This window comes from Cariama cristata, unplaced genomic scaffold (genome assembly GCF_000690535.1).
Source record: "Cariama cristata isolate BGI_N322 unplaced genomic scaffold, ASM69053v1 scaffold20096, whole genome shotgun sequence".
Classification (NCBI taxonomy): domain Eukaryota; kingdom Metazoa; phylum Chordata; class Aves; order Cariamiformes; family Cariamidae; genus Cariama; species Cariama cristata.
The window spans coordinates 62232-80187 of record NW_009620700.1 but is presented as its reverse complement, the minus strand read 5'-3'; the positions used below and the strand labels follow the sequence as shown (position 1 = coordinate 80187).

At 37.3% G+C, this 17956-nt stretch overlaps 1 protein-coding gene across 1 annotated transcript in view; it reads right to left on the bottom strand.

Annotated features, from left to right (window-relative positions):
• The window catches only part of KAT6B (K(lysine) acetyltransferase 6B), a 57821-nt gene that overhangs the window by 23090 nt on the left and 16775 nt on the right, over positions 1 to 17956 (bottom strand). Inside the window, exons 9-11 of the mRNA XM_009701701.1 lie at positions 16516 to 16657; positions 13260 to 13421; positions 10706 to 10799 (exon numbers count right to left, since the gene is read on the bottom strand). Coding sequence (XP_009700003.1) covers positions 10706 to 10799; positions 13260 to 13421; positions 16516 to 16657 — 398 coding nt within the window. The remainder of the gene's footprint in view (positions 1 to 10705; positions 10800 to 13259; positions 13422 to 16515; positions 16658 to 17956) is intronic.

Sequence of the window (17956 nt, the reverse complement as noted above, 5' to 3'; positions counted from 1 at the left end):
CAGTACATAGTCCTACAAGACTCAATTGACAAGACAGGAAGATGGACCTAGGAGGCTATGCCTAATGTAACAAGTAAACTGAATATGCCCAGAACCTTTACATGGCACCGAGGCCAACGCAGACACATGGCATCCATACCATTAAGCTCCAACTCTCAGCTAGAGTGTTAACCTGGCTGTTAATGTAACTGTCCCAGATTCATGGCTCAGGAAAATTGTTATCACACTTGGAAAGCGACAGATGCCCTGGACGAATACTGTATCAGGGATGGTTTTAACTGTTTTAGAGTAGATAACCAAGTTGCAGAGCTCAAGAGCTTTTCCTATCATTGTTTTATTCACATCTACAAAAGATAGCCTAGTAGTACTAAAGAACATGAACAAAAGTGAAACAGGGAGTCAGTACTGAGAAGTCAAAAGGCACATCTAGGAAACCACTGCAAATACTGTACTTGCTCAGGTAAGTGGTCATGACACACATGCTCTGTAAGACACAACAGAAGATGCAAACTGTGTTTGTCTTACGTGAGCAGCAAAGTATCATTGCTGTTCATTTGCTCTACTAAAGCATGCTGTAGAACAAGGAATTAACCGAGTAAGATGTAGAAGAACCAACCAACAGATGAAGGAGGTTATTACGGAATCTCACATCTAGTTAGCCAGCAGGTACAGAAACTGCGTGACAAAAAAGCGCACATTATCTACCAAGCACTGAACACAAAAATCCATCTATTACAGCACACTTCAAAAAGCTAAGCCCAAGACATGGCAATCTGCTAAATAGCTACTGTTACTCAAAATAGCAGTAAACAAACAAAAAAATAATTTCTTTACAAGAAGGTAGAATTGCCTGATAACTGTGGTGGCACCGGAAAAGACAGACATTCATTAAGAAAGCCACAAGGTTATCTCATTGAGGTGAGACATCTCACTGTGCCTCAACAACAGGGCAACAGGCTACAAAATACCACTGTGTCCACTGACTTGTTGCAACATAACACTTTGCAGTCAAAAGTAGAAATTCCTGATCACTAAAGATGCACTACATAATTAAAATCTGTTTTCAGCCACCAGTCTTCGGCAGATGGCTTCTCCTGTTCTCCAATGACCTACAAAGACAGCTTTGTCCAATAAACATTTGTTTTCATTGTCACCATGTTTGGCCTTGCCTTTTAGCTGTTTTCAATGCTATCTGAAATAAAGATGTTCTTGAGTTAAAACAGTCTTAGCTTCTGTATCTGAAGTGACATGCCTGCTTTCTTTTGCAGTTCTGATAAATGCACAGTGTCTTGAAGCTCTATAAAAGTGATGCCAAGAACTCCCAAGAGGCTGATTTTCTTGGAATAATCTTAAGTCAACAAAGCTTGATTCAAAATCCATCTTTATTCCCCCCTCATCTAAATCTCAGCTTGACAGAACATTCCTTATTAGTTATTTAGGAGAGGCCAAACTCATGCCTTCAGGTCAGCAACATAATCAATCATCAAGAAAAGCACATAAAATAAGCAGCAGCATTCCAGCTTACTCACAAATTCACAGCTCCCAGGGACAGACACTTTCAAGTCTCTCAAAGAAAAAAAAAAAAAAAAAAAACAACACAAAAAAAAAACCACGAAAAAAGGCAGGTAATTCAACCTTTCATTTGGACACAGTACAGCTCTAAACACACCAACAAAAATGACCAGAAGACTGACACTGTCCTGTATTGGGGTACATAAGTCAGTCCACAGTAAAAAAAAAAAGACAACAACCACCCCCCCAAACAAATAAACACAACCCCCCCCCCAAAAAAACCAGAATGATTCAACATGGGCCACCACAGGTAAGAAATTGCACAGGCCTGTTTTATACAGACCTTTAAACTGTGGTGTTGACTTTAAGTGTAGTTTAAGAATACATTTTTCCAATAAAGCCTATTTAAAAAAAACAAAAACAAAAACAAAACTCTTCCTCTCCATCCTCAGCCTCTCATTCTCACCCTTTGTTGTGTGCCACACCCTCAGCAGTAATAAAACAGTTCTTTTCAGGATTGTAATGTGAGAAAGGGAAGAATTCCGAAATGCTCTTGGTTAAAACAAATTTTATCTTAAAAAAAAAAAAAAAAGTATTTTCCCACTTCATTCCCATCTCAATTCTGCTTACAGGGCACAGCAAAGTATAACTGTAAACTACTTTTTTTTTTTTTAAGTGTGTTTATTCCTAGATTGTATTTCTGCTGTATTTCAGTATTGGTTACAGCAAACTGTAAAACATCTTTATGCCAGACTTTGGAAAAGAACAGTGCAAGAGGTATTTACAAAAAGAGTTCATGGTTCCACAGACACCTTCATTTTTCAAATGTTTTTTTCTAGTTCATATCCATATTTGATTAAAACACTTATACAAAATTCCTTCTGATTTTCCTAAAGTAGTTTTTCCAAAAGGTTACTTTCTGGTTAAAGCATTATTTCCCATGACCAGTGTGATAAGTGGTATTGTAGTTTTGCTTAAGCCACAGCACATAGGCGGTCAGAAAGAATGTAAGTTTCCAAGTACTGGGACGGAGACACGGTAATGTATATTCGGGTATAGAGTTAACTTGCTTTGGCTGACACCACTTATCTTAGCCATGATTAGTCTCTACCTGGTTGTCACCTTCCTGCCCTTATATGGAAGAAAGAGAGGATTAACTGTCGACTTGGGTTTGCAATATAACTGAAACAATAGAGCGCAGGTGCTGGAAGAAGGAGTTCAACCGAGAGGAAGACTTGGAGCCTTCATCCCACGACCCTCAAAGAAGACCCCTAGAGAACAGTGCGCAGATACAAGTGGGAGGGTATAGATGTAAATAACTTCGGGGAAATAATTTGAATATATATGACTTCCGAGAAATGGCACAAATATGCATGACTGCCCTAAATAAATATGTGGAAGTGAGACTAACCAGTGTGCGTGCAGGAGGATCACAGAGGTGATCTCCCGTGCACCCAGTGCTGAAATAAACCTTTGCTTCACAGACTGTCCTCTTTTAAAAACTACATAGGTGAGTGTTTCTCACAACTAGATTACGGGATTTAGACTATCAATTCTATATAAACACATGCCAAAGAAGTAGATCCAACCACTTACAGCTCACTGCACCCTGGGCCTAGCTCTAAACAGGAGGCAGGTATCAGAAGTGGTTCCCAGCAGTTCCATAACCATACCAGAACTTACATGCCATACATGTGAACACACTTCCTCTGATCTCTCCTAAGATATTTGCTCCATTACAGCATCCACCTTTACCTCCCCTCCACCTCGCTCTGCTTCGTTTTCCAGAAGTTAATTTATTAATTAGTATAAAGAACACAAGTTTTCTCAGTTCAAGGTCTGTGTCTTGTTTCCAACTCAATACATAGTTTTAAATCAGTTACCCACCCACGCCCAGCCTGTTACTACAAGGCAAGTCTACACAGCTACTTAAAACAACACAAGCTAAGGCTACACAGCAAAGAAATAGTGTGGATTCATCATAATGAAGGAGAAAACTGTATGTCTCTTCATCACTTCTGCCCTCTTTTGCCCTTTTCATGCTTCTGTTAACAGTCTCTCATTGTTTCTGTGTTCAAGTATTCTTTAAAGAAGAAACAATACCATTTCCATACTGTAATAGCTTTGCTCATTTGCTTCATTCCAGCTTCCTACCAAAAATGAAAGCCCTTCAGTATAGAAAATTTGTCACCTTTTCCAAAGCTCTTCTTTTACTGATAAAATACTTTCTCAGAGGCACTGTAAAAACCTCAGGCAGCTTTTTTACTCTATTCCACCACTTAATTCCAACATATTTATTCTATTTAAAACAAATTACTCATCTTCAAAACAGGGATGACATTTTCTCAAATGCTAGTATCATCTATCAGCCATAAGTTGCCCTAAATGACAGGCCAAATTTTAGTCCATCACCAGTTTCAAGTTTTGTTCAATTTGATTTTTTGGATGACTTCACCAACATGAGGCTTCACAAAAAGTAATTGCTTTTCAGGTTTCCACAGAGGAGCAACCCAATTTGCTGTTAAAGCAGAGCACCTAGAAACACTACAGCAGGAACCAGAGACAAGAGAGTCATGAAATCAATCTTCTGGCACAGCAACATTTCCAAACCTTCTTAATATACCAAAGGACCACAAAGCCAGTGTGGAAGATGGAACTAGAAGAGCTCACTGTCCAAACTGCAACTAGCCATGGAAAGCTCAACTCCAATTCCTCTGAAGACACTGCAAAACCCAAGACATAGTAATGGGCATGAATGAGAAAACTAGGCCCAAATTGTCTAAAATAAATTCTTATTTTCAATCAAAACTAACCTTTTGTCTGCATCAGCAGACAGAGTTTTTAAAGTGTTGGAGCAATGAGGAAGTTTGAAATAGCTAGTTGATCCTAGACGAGAAAATGCTGTTTGAATTGATCATATTCAGAAATAAACAGTTTTATTTTTGAATGGTATTCATTTTCTTCAAGCTTAGCAGAAACCAAACCTCTTCCCTTTCACAGAAAAGCCAATTTTACAGGCTAGACCAGCTCTTTACCAAACTTTCAGGAAGAAAAAAATTGCACTAGAGACCAGAAGAAAATCTCATGCTCTTCACAACCTCCTTAAACTGTGCCTGAAGACTATCCTAGGTTTCATGCAATACAGTTTTTTCAGCTTATTTCAAAACTGTCTCAAAACTGCTGGCAATAAGAAGTTAACCCACTGTCCCCATACTCATCAGTACAGGTTTATGTTACACATTGACGCTTGTGGGGCAGCTTTTGTGCCTAAAGTAGCTCTCTGGACTCAACCGACAATGCTTACCACTTCTGCATGACTGAGCCCTAAGCAATGAGTATCTTCCACATTTCCACACAGAGATGCAGATCTTCCAAAACAAGTGCAAACTGAAAAGAATTCAAAAATGCACTTTACAAAGGTACCCATCCTTTTTTGCCTATTGCCCCATCACCATCCCTTACTTCTCAATGAAAAGCATATACAGGATCACTACCTGATCTGAATTTAACAAACACCTTTAAGGACACATCTGTCCTTACTCCCTACCGGCTTTTAGCCCAGAATATTTCACCGATTGAGCTTTAGCACACGAAAACACCTGAACGGTTGCACATGTACAAGCAATTGTAGGAATTTGCAGTGGAGGACAGGACAGGTCTAGAACTGAGATCAAAGAAACAGGTTGTAGCTCCGGATCTTCAATCAAGTTCCTGAAAGCTGTAAACAGCAAATGAACACTCCACAACAAATCTTGTTCACTTGCCTTTGCTGAGTCATTTCCCATTGAGAAGCAAGGTAGGCTAATGAATGTTGCTACTAACCTAACTGACTTGGAGCAAAACAGTGGACCAATCTCTCTCTAGTTACCAATTTGTAAGTATCAGTAATGGTAGCGACCTCCTTTATCAATTGCCCTGATGGTTACTTATGAAAAGCATTTATGAGGAAAGACATAGCTTTTATTAACAGTTTATTTTCCCTTTACTTGTAGAGCCAATTTTTTGTTCCTCTCATCCCTTGGAAACTTGCCTTCCCTGGTGTTATACATTAGCTGTTGCACAAGTGCTGCTACTGCAAATCAGGACTTGGAAGATTTACTCACCTGTTTGAATGAACAAGACAAAAACACACTTGACCAAGAAACAGATACTAGATTTGCGGAAATGAGCAAACAAGGACATTTAACATAGCCACTTTTCCTACACCAGAATACAACTCCTCAATGAATATAAATTGTTTGTTTCTTCCACTGCTCCCTATCAAGGTCTCCCTCACAAAAAACACTGAGCTACACATCCCAGAAGGGAGTCAGCGGTTAGTTCAATCTAATGGGGAAAAAAAAGCCATTAAAAGTTGCATGCAATAAATGATACAAAAGGTCAGAGTCGGCAGTAACTTTCCCAAAGGTACAGACAAGTGAATCAAAAAAACCCACACACACCCAAAATAAAACACATGTAGTCCAAATAGAATCCCAGCATTATTAAAACAGGTTTCCTCTCTCTCCAGCAAGAATGATCATTTCACAATGAACAAATAAACCAAATGAAAAGAAGGAATTCTGAAGGGGAGGAAGAAACTGCTGCAATCAATTGAACCAGAAGCACCCTCAAGATAAATAACAAAAGGCTATCAAGGACTTTGCTCCTCAGCATTGAACCCAGTTGTTACTGTGATGCAAATGAATCATCAACATACTAGGCAGCACACTTGGAAAGGTTTATCCTAATATTGTTACATGCATTTTTTTTCCTTCAACTGCTGCTAGGCCTCCAGCATGGAATTTGCAATCCAGTAAGCAGAAATATGAGACTGCGATGAGATGAGCTTTGTGAGGAAGTGTGAATCAAAAGATTGCTTTACACTTAACAGAAAACAAATACGAAATACTACAATATTCCATTCTAGTAATACTGAACTGAGTGTTAGATATGCCAAATAAAGAAAGACTAATATTTTTTGGCACTGCAGCCTAATGAATAGAAATAGAAAGCATACGAAGATCTCAGGCTTTGTGAGAGCTCAAATCAAGAAAGCAAAGAAAAACTTCTTATATAGAGAAGCTGCTAAAGTTTATACAAGAAATGGGACTGCACGGAGAGCAGCAGCTACAATACTGTAGCTTCAGTGCTTGCACTGTCAGAACCACAACAGCAATGCAGGCTGAACTGACAGAGGACGTATACAGACTCGTCCAAATGCAAGTATATATAATCCTCATGACAGGAATGACAGCTGTGTATCACCACAAATGGACATGAAGTGAAACAAACCCAGAACAGGATCTTATATAATAAAAGCAAGCTCTCTGGTTTATTTCTGGATCAACTTAAGCTGGAGTCCACTTGCGCAAAATTTAATTTACAGCAAATACAAAAGCTTGATGCAGAAGTCAATTATTCTCCCTCAGGAACAACCCTGCAGTCACAATCCAGTCCACCTCACAGAATACAAGAACAAGAAGGAAATGAAAACAAAACAAAAAGTCAAATCTAAGAAGTCCAGCAAGAATTATCAATCCTGTAAAAGGCAGGAAGGTATAAATATAACAAGTGAATTAAGACCCTTATTCATTTTCAGGAACTGCTTTTGTACATTTAGATACATTCCAAGTAAAAATTTGGTTCACTTTGTGAAAAATCAGACTGTTACAAAAATAATATTTAATAAAGCATACTCTGTGTAAATAAAAAGAAGACTTCACGTAAACCATTTTGTCTTCAGTATGACATGCTTCTAGAACACAAACCAGGTTAAACTGATTTTAACTTAAAGTGAATCAAGCAAAATGAAGCAGGATCAAGTATGCAATTTTACAAATCAACAGTTTCTCTGATAAATATTTAGAACTAAACTTTTTTTCCATTTCTAAGAGCTCAAGAAGTTTCTATCACAGTCAAAACCTGTAACTTCCCTACCAATAAAAACCAACCCAAAACTCACCAGGCTTAAAAAAAAATGGAACAGATACAGATGCATATATTGTGTTTTTAAAAATAACATTTCTATTTAAATGACCAATGACATGACATACGCTTTCTTCTCACAAAAGCTAAAGTACTCTTGCTAAAAATCTTTTTTCCACATGTGAGATTATGGATTCCTGAAAAGACAGATAGGTAGACCTTACACAAAGCTTTATGTTGCTGTCTACAGAGTAAGAAAAATCAGTATTATCAGTTTCTATTTGAAATATAGATAAGTTTAAATATAGTTACCAGAAAGTTTTTTTTAAAAAAAAAAAAAATCAATGGTAAGAAAACAAATACTTGTTTTTCTTTAGCAAAACAAAAGAATTTCTTTTCACTTCCAAATTATAGGATGACCACATAGACTCATCCACAAAGATTAAATTAGCTCAAGACAAAAGAATGCATCACAACTTGAACAAACAAATGCATTTCACTCACCGAAAGAGCAGCAAATTCTGTACCACAAGCTACATTTTCACCAGACTGCTGACAAAGCAGGAGTTGTGTAGTGGCTTAAGGCCGCATTCTTTCCAGCCTTTCTGTCAAGTGTCTAGATATATACAAAGTAATGTGAGCAGTCAACTGCTTGCACACAGTTCTTGAGACCTTCCCTTTTGTGGTTTGTAACTATAATTTTCTGAAAATTACTTGCTCAGTTACATTTTTATTATTTTAGTCTAAAATCTGTTCCAGTTGCTATTATAAAAAAGACAAGTACCAGTGACTGCTTCACAGAATTCAAAATAGAGCAGTTTAGATGCATTACCCCACATAACAAATGAAGACTTAACATTCAGCACATAAAATTTATCTTCCAATAACTTTATGAGAACATGACAATCTAGATAATGTTACTGGCAAAAAATGTTTTAAACTATGATAAACTTGCTCATTCACGTTTAGAATAATAACTGGGATTTTATTATATCCCATCTTCTCAGGTCAGTTAGAGCAACTTATTCTCAGGAGACCACAAGTGAACACAAAGGGTGAAGTACAAAAAAGATGGTAGTCAGTTAATTACAACATAGGAAGTAGAAACACAAATAGAATTCCAAGAAAAAGAGTAAATAATTGATTTGGAAGGGTTTTTGTATGAAGACAGATTTGGGGCTCACTCACTAATCTAGATGAGGCTATGGCTGCCCCATTTAATGGCATTCAGCCTCCATCCTGCAAAAGAATATAAACACAACCTAGGAAAACAAGCCCTGAAGTTTTACCTTCCTTTCTACACCTATGGAAAAACAGCCACAAACAGCGCTCTCACGGCATTTCACTTGTTTGCACCTCACTTCCACTACTGAGCCAGACTTTCTCAGTCACCTCTCAGTTCTTCATTCTGTTGGAAACCGAGACCGTTTGATTCCCAGTTAGTTAAGGGAACCTCTGCCCAGAAAACAAAGGGAAAGCACTGTGGAAAGGTACTGAAGGACTGACACTGTGCTCACCAAGTGGGCAGTGCATTAGCTACAGCACAAGATAAAGCTGGTCTCTGAACTATGCCCAGCATGCACACAGCTGCAGCCTATACCTGTGATACAAACATGTCTGCAAAAAGTAAAGGCACAAGAATAGCACCTGATAAGCTTCATGCTAAGGATACCGTTAGGTCATGTTGCAAGTTATCACAGAAATCCTAATGATTCAAACAACCCAATGTGCTTCCAGATTTTTCCAGAAGGGTAAGAGGGACAGAACACCCTACTGATTTTTCCAGATTAAGTAGCATGTGGCACAGTAACAGAACACAGATGCAGAGAGACCTAGCATATCCACATCCAGACCTTCTGTGGAATCCACGTTTCATAGCTGTGCCATCAGTTTTGTAGACATAACTACCACAAAACTCAACCAGAATAACGTTCGTTGAGAGTCCTTTTTTTGAAAGACACCACAGAGTAACAAACAAAGAAAAAGCCTAGAAATACTTACCAGTTGTGCCCAGTAAGAGTTCCCCATCTCCTTTTGCAAGAAGAGATCCTAATCCTAAAATAGGGCCAATTTCTACCTAAGTAAGCTTAAAGTTAACTCTGCAGTTCCAGAAGTATGCAGTACTTCTCACTGTCTTTTCTAAAAGGTTGCAGAAGGCACACAATGGAACAGCTGTTGTGTTCCGCTCCAGTGATGGCTACATTTCAATGGTGGATTAAGTGGTCCAGAACCATCCTTACCTAACTCACAGGGGAACAGTGAAGACTTTATAAAGCCATACAATGATGAGACATACTAAGTATCTTTATGAACTCTAGGGTAGTCATGCTGCGTAGAACACTACAAGACACAGAACTTGAACACTCTACAGTTTCAAATTATTGTCTTTGTCCTGCTGTTATACTGCAATGTATTATTATTTGCATTTTAACGTTCTTGCATATACCTCCAGGGCAGGAATCCTATTATCTTAACTATCTCTATTGTCATGTAATTCTACAGTGCTTTAAAAAACATGAGTAATAGTGAAAATTAACCATATACAATATACACAAATTCCTTATCACCCTCCCTCTAAATTACAGTGGAAAGCTGGATTCAGTAGTACGGAGGACACTCAGCTGAGAAGTTTCTTTAGACAATTTTGTTTGGAGTTTCATTGCAGCTTAAAGATTTGGGGAATTAATAAAATAAATAAATAAATCTATATTTAAACAAGTGTTCCTGAAGCTTTCTAACAGGTCAGACAACAAAATAAAGCAGCAAGTACATATACAGCCGTGAGCACCTACACTTTTTTTGGTAACAATTTCCACTAAGGAAGTGATGAACGTCAAGACAAAACCCAAAATACATTCCTTCTATGTAGCAATCCTTCAGCTAAAACAGTTTTTTAGCTAAAAGAAAATGTAAGTTAGAAATACTAGAATGTAGAGAATGCCTTGGACTAACACCTTTTTAGCTATAATCACAAATAATTGCCTCTTCTTATACTAATGAGCAAGGCAAAATAGAAAGTAATTTAGACAATTCATTCAGGGTAATAGCTTTGTGAGTTAATATTACTGCCGAGAGATCCATTCTCAATTTCCTCAAGTACAATAACAGAGCAGCAGTAAGTTTTTCACTTCAGGGAGCTTTTCTATCCTATGTAAATATAAGCAGAAATCCCATTACCTATTGATAAAAACAACAAAGCAAGTTAAATAAAGTTTCATATGTTACAATTTCTTATAACAGCCATCAGCTCCTTGGATCACAAGTGTAAATAGAACACTTCACTTACTGAAATCAATGAGAAACCTTCCAAATCCTTGCCTTTGGTACTGGGGCATGATCATTATGCAGGAGACATTGTACTTCTGCTGGCAAAGCTTTTCCTGTGGGAAGGAGAAACAGATTAAGTACGTCAAAGCACTGCTGAAGTGGGCAATTGCCTGCACCTGCCACTGTCCTTGTAAAATATCCCAATAAGGTGAACAGATGCATGGGGTCAGTACCAAAGTCAAATAGTTCCACGTTAATATTTAATTATAAAAAGGAAGTATCAAACTTAACTAATAAAAAAATATTTTGAAGGTTAAGTACTCAACATCTTAAAAATTAAATACATTGCCTGAACAGCATAATGAAGTTTAAGTGCTGTAAAAGAGGAGGACAGGAAGAAGCGGGAAATATTTTCATGCTTCACTGACCATTCTGTCAAGGATATAAAAGTGGAAAAAAATATCCATACACATCGTGAAGTTGTATTTTATGCAATTGCTACACAAAGTGCCTGCTGGTTTCCATCTTTATTTTGTCTTCTCTCTCTGAATGAATATGGGGTCAGGGTAGAGGGGAGGACTCCCATACCCACAGAACAAAGAAGTTACACGTGAAGCATACTATCTTTTTCAAAGCTGAATACTTCTCACCTGAAGCCAAATCAAGGTAGAATGCTCAGAAGCCAGAGCTCTTTCAGACAGAATGAAGTCAGATAACATACAGGCAATGGAGGCAAATATTACACTGATTGTTCAAGACAACAGAAGGAAGAACAGAATCTAAACTAGGAAGCTGTTCTAACAATGCAAGGTTATAGGTTCTTTCAGATTTATTGATGAAAAGGAAAAGCCTTGAATTCTTGTTACCTTTAAAGATTACACACAAAAAACCCCACCAAAAATCAGCACTAGGTAGTTTTGAGGGAGACCAAATAAATCAACCAAAAATATCCAGGTCAGCATAGCTGACAAGAAGTTGTGGCAAGCACACGTATAGTTTAAGATATCACCTATCACTTCAGCCTCCACATATAAGATGACACCAGACCAGTGATGACACTGACAGGATCACATGCCAGTACATTTGTTTCCAAACATTTCTTCAGGTGTAAGAGCAGATATCCAAGTTGTATTTCACAAGGTTTCTTAGTTTCTACAGTATGGTGAAGTATTTTCTCTGTATAGGCTTCCCAAACTCTCAAGACTGCTGCTAATACAAAGTTCAAATCCTGGTAACATGTTTGTAATCAGGGAAGAAAAGGCACAGCATTTCTGCCAGCAAGAGCACACACACACACGTTTCTGAAAAAAAAAAAATTTTAAAAAGGGACACACACACGCTTAACACATGCAATTCAGTAAATAATTTGAGATGAAGGTTTTTCCCCTAAGTTTTAGTAGCTAAAACATTCGTGATCATCAGGTGTGACAAACAGACTGGCCAAAAGCAACAATGGTGAAGTGGGGGAAGAAAATGCATCCTTGCTGAAACAAGGAACAAACATCAAGAGAGACGCACCTTAACACCTGCAGTATCTTAAAGAAATCTAGAAAATACTTGCCTATATCACAGCTGACATGTTTGTATGCCACAAGAACTTGTGACTGACATAAGAGACAGTGCAAATGGCACTTACACATCTCACTGTTACTTTAATCCCAGTCAGACCCCCAAGAGATCACTATATAACATGCAGGTACTCTGACACGATTTTTTGGGCTTCTTCAAAATAGCATCTTCATACAAATCACTTCACAAAGAAAGAAAATTACGTAGGTGATAGGAGGTGATGATACTACCGGCGAGAAGTACTGGATGAATTTCTACGTAACTACCAATTCATCACATTTCTTATGGACAAATTACAGACAATAATGGAAGCTTTTCCTGTGGTAGGCATATCTAACTATATTTCACCATTATTTTTGGTCATCTTTGTCAAGACAGTCCACATAAGCATTATTTTTCTCTATAGCAGTCACCTATCGCTTTAAAATTCAAAGCAAAACCACAATCAATAGAGATCCACTCTAAAGAAGGCATCCACCATAAAGCTAGGCAATGCATTCTTACATGCAGTGCAACGAGTAACTGCATTAGATCAGACCGTACAAAAGAGATGAACATAGCTGGCCATTTATGTCTAAATAGCCAGCTTGAACCACTAGCAGTAAAACCAAGAAAACACATCAACATTTTGAATACCCAGTGCTTTTAGAAATCAGACTTGGTATACTATTGCAAAAATGGCAGGGGGAAGAAAAACATTCCATTTTCAACTGAAACCACAGCACACTGCAGAAACAAACAAAAACAACCAAAAAACCCCCAAACCAACAAAAACCCCAGAACAATCCCAATGCATGTGGCTGAATGCACATATAATTTCTCAATTTGCATCAGTCTGAGACAAGAATGTACAAGGGTATTTGAGACAATGCACATTATATTTGAGATTTACAGCAATTTCAAGCTTCTGAATTGTTTTTCTTTGCTGTTGGCACAATTATTAAGGAGAGTGCGAAATTACAAGTGTTTAAAAAAACAAAACACTTTTTTTTTTTTTTTTTTACCTTAGAGAAATATCCAACTAAATGGCAGCCTTTCTCATCATTTTTTGTAAGGACATAGAAGAGGAATGGTTCAACATCATAATACAAGGTTTTGTGGTCCAGAAAGAGCTTAGCTAACAAACAAAGATTCTGACAATAAATTTTGCTCACATTTCCATCAACCTAGAAAGCAAGACAGATGCAGTTATTTCCAATGCCACCAACATGTGAGGACAAAACAACTTACTGAATCTATCATATGCTAGAAGGAAACATGAACAACATGGTGTTACAGAAAAAACCCACATTAAGGTTCAGAAGAGAAATGCCCAAACTTCTTGCTAAATAAGAATTCTCCAGTTAGTACCAATTACTTTGCATTTGTAAGTATGCTCTGAGTATCCAGATTTATTAAACAAAATCACTTCACTTTTTAATTCTTCAAGTTAGACTTACCTCTTTCACTTAATTCCTGGAATGAAAATGAATATTACTGGCAGACAACAAAAATGTACTAGTTAAAGCTACATTAAACTGTGGTTTGCTAGAAGGCAGTGGTGTACAACAATTAAAAAAAAAAACCCACAACAAAACAATGAAGTGTATTATGTTGAATCCTTAAGGTGTAAGGCCAACGAATGAGTTATCAATTACTTATCAACATAGCAATGTTTATATAAATTAGACAAGACAAAATTTCTATGCCAGACTAAAACGCTATTGAGTGAGAGAAGTAAATTTTCAGGCTAAGTACTACAATTAGTCTAGGTATGTTACAAGTCTAAAGAGTCAAGCTGTGACTCAGACAGCTACAGAAAAGCCAGACACATATGCAGATTTCCTAGACCAATTAGTTACTCCCTGAAAGGGAAGGTTCAGTCAAAGGCACGAGCATTTTTGAAACAATCTTCTTAATGGAAAGGTTTGCTTGTACTGATGTTCTTTGATAAAGTCACTAGTTGTATTTCATTCACAGAGACAGCCAAATGGTATGCACACTGTACCGAAAAAGAAGCCATATTCTATTCTAATTTGGTTTTAGTAAGAATCCTAGTTGCAAACCTGAGTAAAACCCAACCTTTTCGATATATTTAGGGATTTCAACGTGACTTCAGTAGTACAGTAGCATTATCTGGATTAAAGAAAAAACATTTAATGGACAGCTACTGCTTCTAAAGGCATCAGAATAACCTTGCATACAGCACTCGAGAACCTATTAAATACATTAAGCTCTCATACAACTCACTCCATTGTCCAGATGCTTTTTAATCCTTTTCACACTTATTAGCAAGTGTGCAAGTTAAATGTGAACATTAAGCAAGTAGAAATCATCACTAGGTAAGCCACAAGCCTAAAAACCCAAATTATATAAGCTTTTTCAGTAAGAACATTTGTACAGAAATGTAAAAAACTTCTTAAATTCCAGGCAAACACAGCTTGTTCATCAGTTTTAAATGCGAGAAAAGGAGGGGGGAAAAAAAAAAAAAGAAAAAAAGAGACTGCAAGTTCAAAAGCATGCATCTGTCAAAAGTTTCTTGGCTACAGCATAGCAGTAAACTATGTCAAAGTCTTATCTCAAATCTGTCAGAGTCATGCTCTGGGCAAAGGTACATAAATCTTAAGTGCCAAACTCATTTCTACTTCTCTCAAAAACAGAAAGCATAAAGGATCACAAACATTTCATTCTGTCTAACAGAAAACGGGTATACAGAATTCCTGAAAGTATCTTTGAGGAAGGACATCAACTGATGAGTAACTTTCTACAGTTATCAGAGTAACAACTGACATTAACCTTTGAAACAAAAATCCCACTTTATTTCACAAGTCTTAACATAAGTGTTTATTGAAGCACCTAAAATAGAGAAAGGGAATAAAAGCAGTCAAGGAAGAGGCAGGACATTGCATTCACATGCACCTTGTTTTCCACGTGTTTTTTGTGTCAATCCCCCACCTGCCCATGCCCTTTCTCAGAGCTGTATTTTACTTTATTTTAAGAAGTTTTTATTCATGTGTTGGCAGTAGCTAATGAAAATAAACTGGAAAGCAGGATTTGCCTATTGTATGCTGTGCAGCTCTTAACACATGCTAATAGAGAAAACCTAAGTTATTTTGGACTAACTAGGATAACTCTTTTCCTATAAAGAAACAAAATTAAGTGCATTTACAACTTAAGTGTTCTGCTGGCAGATCTACAATCTTTACAAAAACTGCCCAAGTCAGGAAGAAAGCAATCTTGATGCAGATAGGTATTTTTTTAATAGCACAAAACCAAATAAGTGAACCAAACATTAAGATCTTGTTCTAATGTAAGTATGGACTTCAAGACTGCATCTACCATTACCTGTTTAAACAAAGGCAATGACCAAGCACAACAGACATTTATACAATATGAAAGCACAAGTTTCAAGTAGAATCTATGATACCTGTAATTAAAAGGAAGTTATCTATATACACATCTAAATACTGCTGTTGAGAAACAGCCTCAAAAGAACTCCTAGTAACCCCAGCGGTCTTTTCTGTTAATGCAATCAGTAACAACTCTTGAGACAAAGGAATGTGTAGGTTAATGCATAGTTTTAATAACTGCAGGTATGCTATTTGAAACACAGAATTCTATTATCCAGTATATCCTTAAAACCTCAAACTTGAGGAAGTTGTCTCCCAAGACAGTAATTTAGATTATAAAAGAACACATATCTACAAGCTCAACTCTGGACTTTCTAGATTAAAGGCAGTGTGTTCTGGCCAAAGTTGGACTGAACTTCCATCACCCAACCCAGGTGTTTCAGGGCAAGTTTCTCAAACATCCAAACGAAAGGCAAAAGCACTTGGTAGCTACATTTGTATTTTTAGAACAATACAAAAGAAACTGCTTTGCTTGCTTTTATACATTGGAAGCATCTACATTATGATCAATATTCTCCCTACACCCAAGACACTCAAATAGCCAGAAATGAATGGGTGCAAGAGGTACTTTTGCTGAGAAAGGCAAGGCAATCAAGTCAAAGGGCTTCCATTGCAGTCCCCATCTAAGATGCATGCTATACAAGTATCTTAAGAGGTTGGCTAACACATGAAGTACGAGTAAAGGAAGTAAAAATCGTGAGAGAACATGGCAGGGTGGAACAGGACAGGGAAGATGGACTTGTTTTTGTAGTATAAGAAGAATCTCCAAGAAAGTATTTAAGCATGTTAAAAGTTTTAACTAGTTCTACAACTGGTCTGTAATGTCTACAAACTGGTTACTTGCTGAAATTTAGATTTTTGATATACCTACCTCAAATACTGAAAGGTCATTTCTTCGGTAGATTTCATTGGCTGGAGGATGAAACCAGCCACATTTCTTTGAGTGCCTTAACAAAATGTTTTTACTTTTCATGTATTTAAGACAGAATTCACACAGGTAAAGCTTTGGTAATCTGTATTAAAATTAGAAAGATATTTTATAGAAAAAATGCGTTAAATTCTGTAAACAAAAAAGTTACCACAAAGTAAAAGGCCCTCCCCATTTAAATATAAGGTACCATAAATAAATGCTGCTTCAGTTTAAATAAATAAATAAATAAATAAAGTCACATTAGAGTGAATGATTAAACATACACACATCAGCCATTAGAAAAGGAAGATAAGAAAAGATCAGATTCAATCAATCACAGTGAACCTAATTCTATAGAGTTGGACTGTGGTCAGCTGTTTTGTGGTCCAGCCTCCAGTAGATCCCAGTTACTTCCTCCTTCCCACATTCCACCTAAGCTTCTGCTGTGGTCTCCATCAAAGTAGGCACACTGGAGTCATACCTCAAATTTCACCCTTCTTCCAGTGAAGACAAAGGAGGCACACAGCAGAATACAGGGAATCTCCTTCCCTTAAATTTTCCTTATTTTGTATGTGCGGAAGGCTAGGAGAGGATTTTTCCTTCCATTGTCTTCCAAATACTTGGGTGGGACAGCAAATTGTAGTAGGATTGTAACCGCTCACCTCCACCTAAACTAGCACTTCACTTGAACACAGAAGCCCATACAAACAGTTTGCATACAGACAAAATGTCTCCCTTCCACACATCTCCACGACACAGGCAACACAGATGATTGTACCCCTCTGGGAAGGATTCAGTCCAGACTACATACAAGTAACCCACATGCCCCGCGTACGACAATGCTACTAGTGTACTATGTACCAGAAACTTCTCCTTTCAGTGAATTTTGTAGCAATTTACCTTCATTTTAAATTACCGAAGCAGTGGAAGACTGCTGCAGAAATTAATTAGTCTTCGAAGTTTTAGAGCAGAAGACAATCTTTATCTGCTCTGAAGCTACTGGCACATCCTGGATCATGTTGCGATCATAGCCATGGTTTACACTACTCCAGTATTGTAAGAAAGTTTACCAACAACATAAAAAGTAGTTTGAACAGTTTGCTCCATGATGTAATCCCACTGCACTCAGAGCAGAGAACCACACTGCCTCCTACAGATGCCATCCCACTGTTGCCTCATACTAATAATTATCCATCATTATAACTCTATCTGGGATTAATTTACTTGATGGAACAGGTAACTCTCTCGTTTAAATAGAGGGAATAAAAAAGTAACTGAAATAAAATACACTATAAAAGTAGTGGTAAGAAGAGGAAATAGAAACGCTCTCTACATTTTTTTTTAGCCCTTGATTTTTGTATTACCAATTCACGGTATATCCCTCATTCCCACCACACAAAGA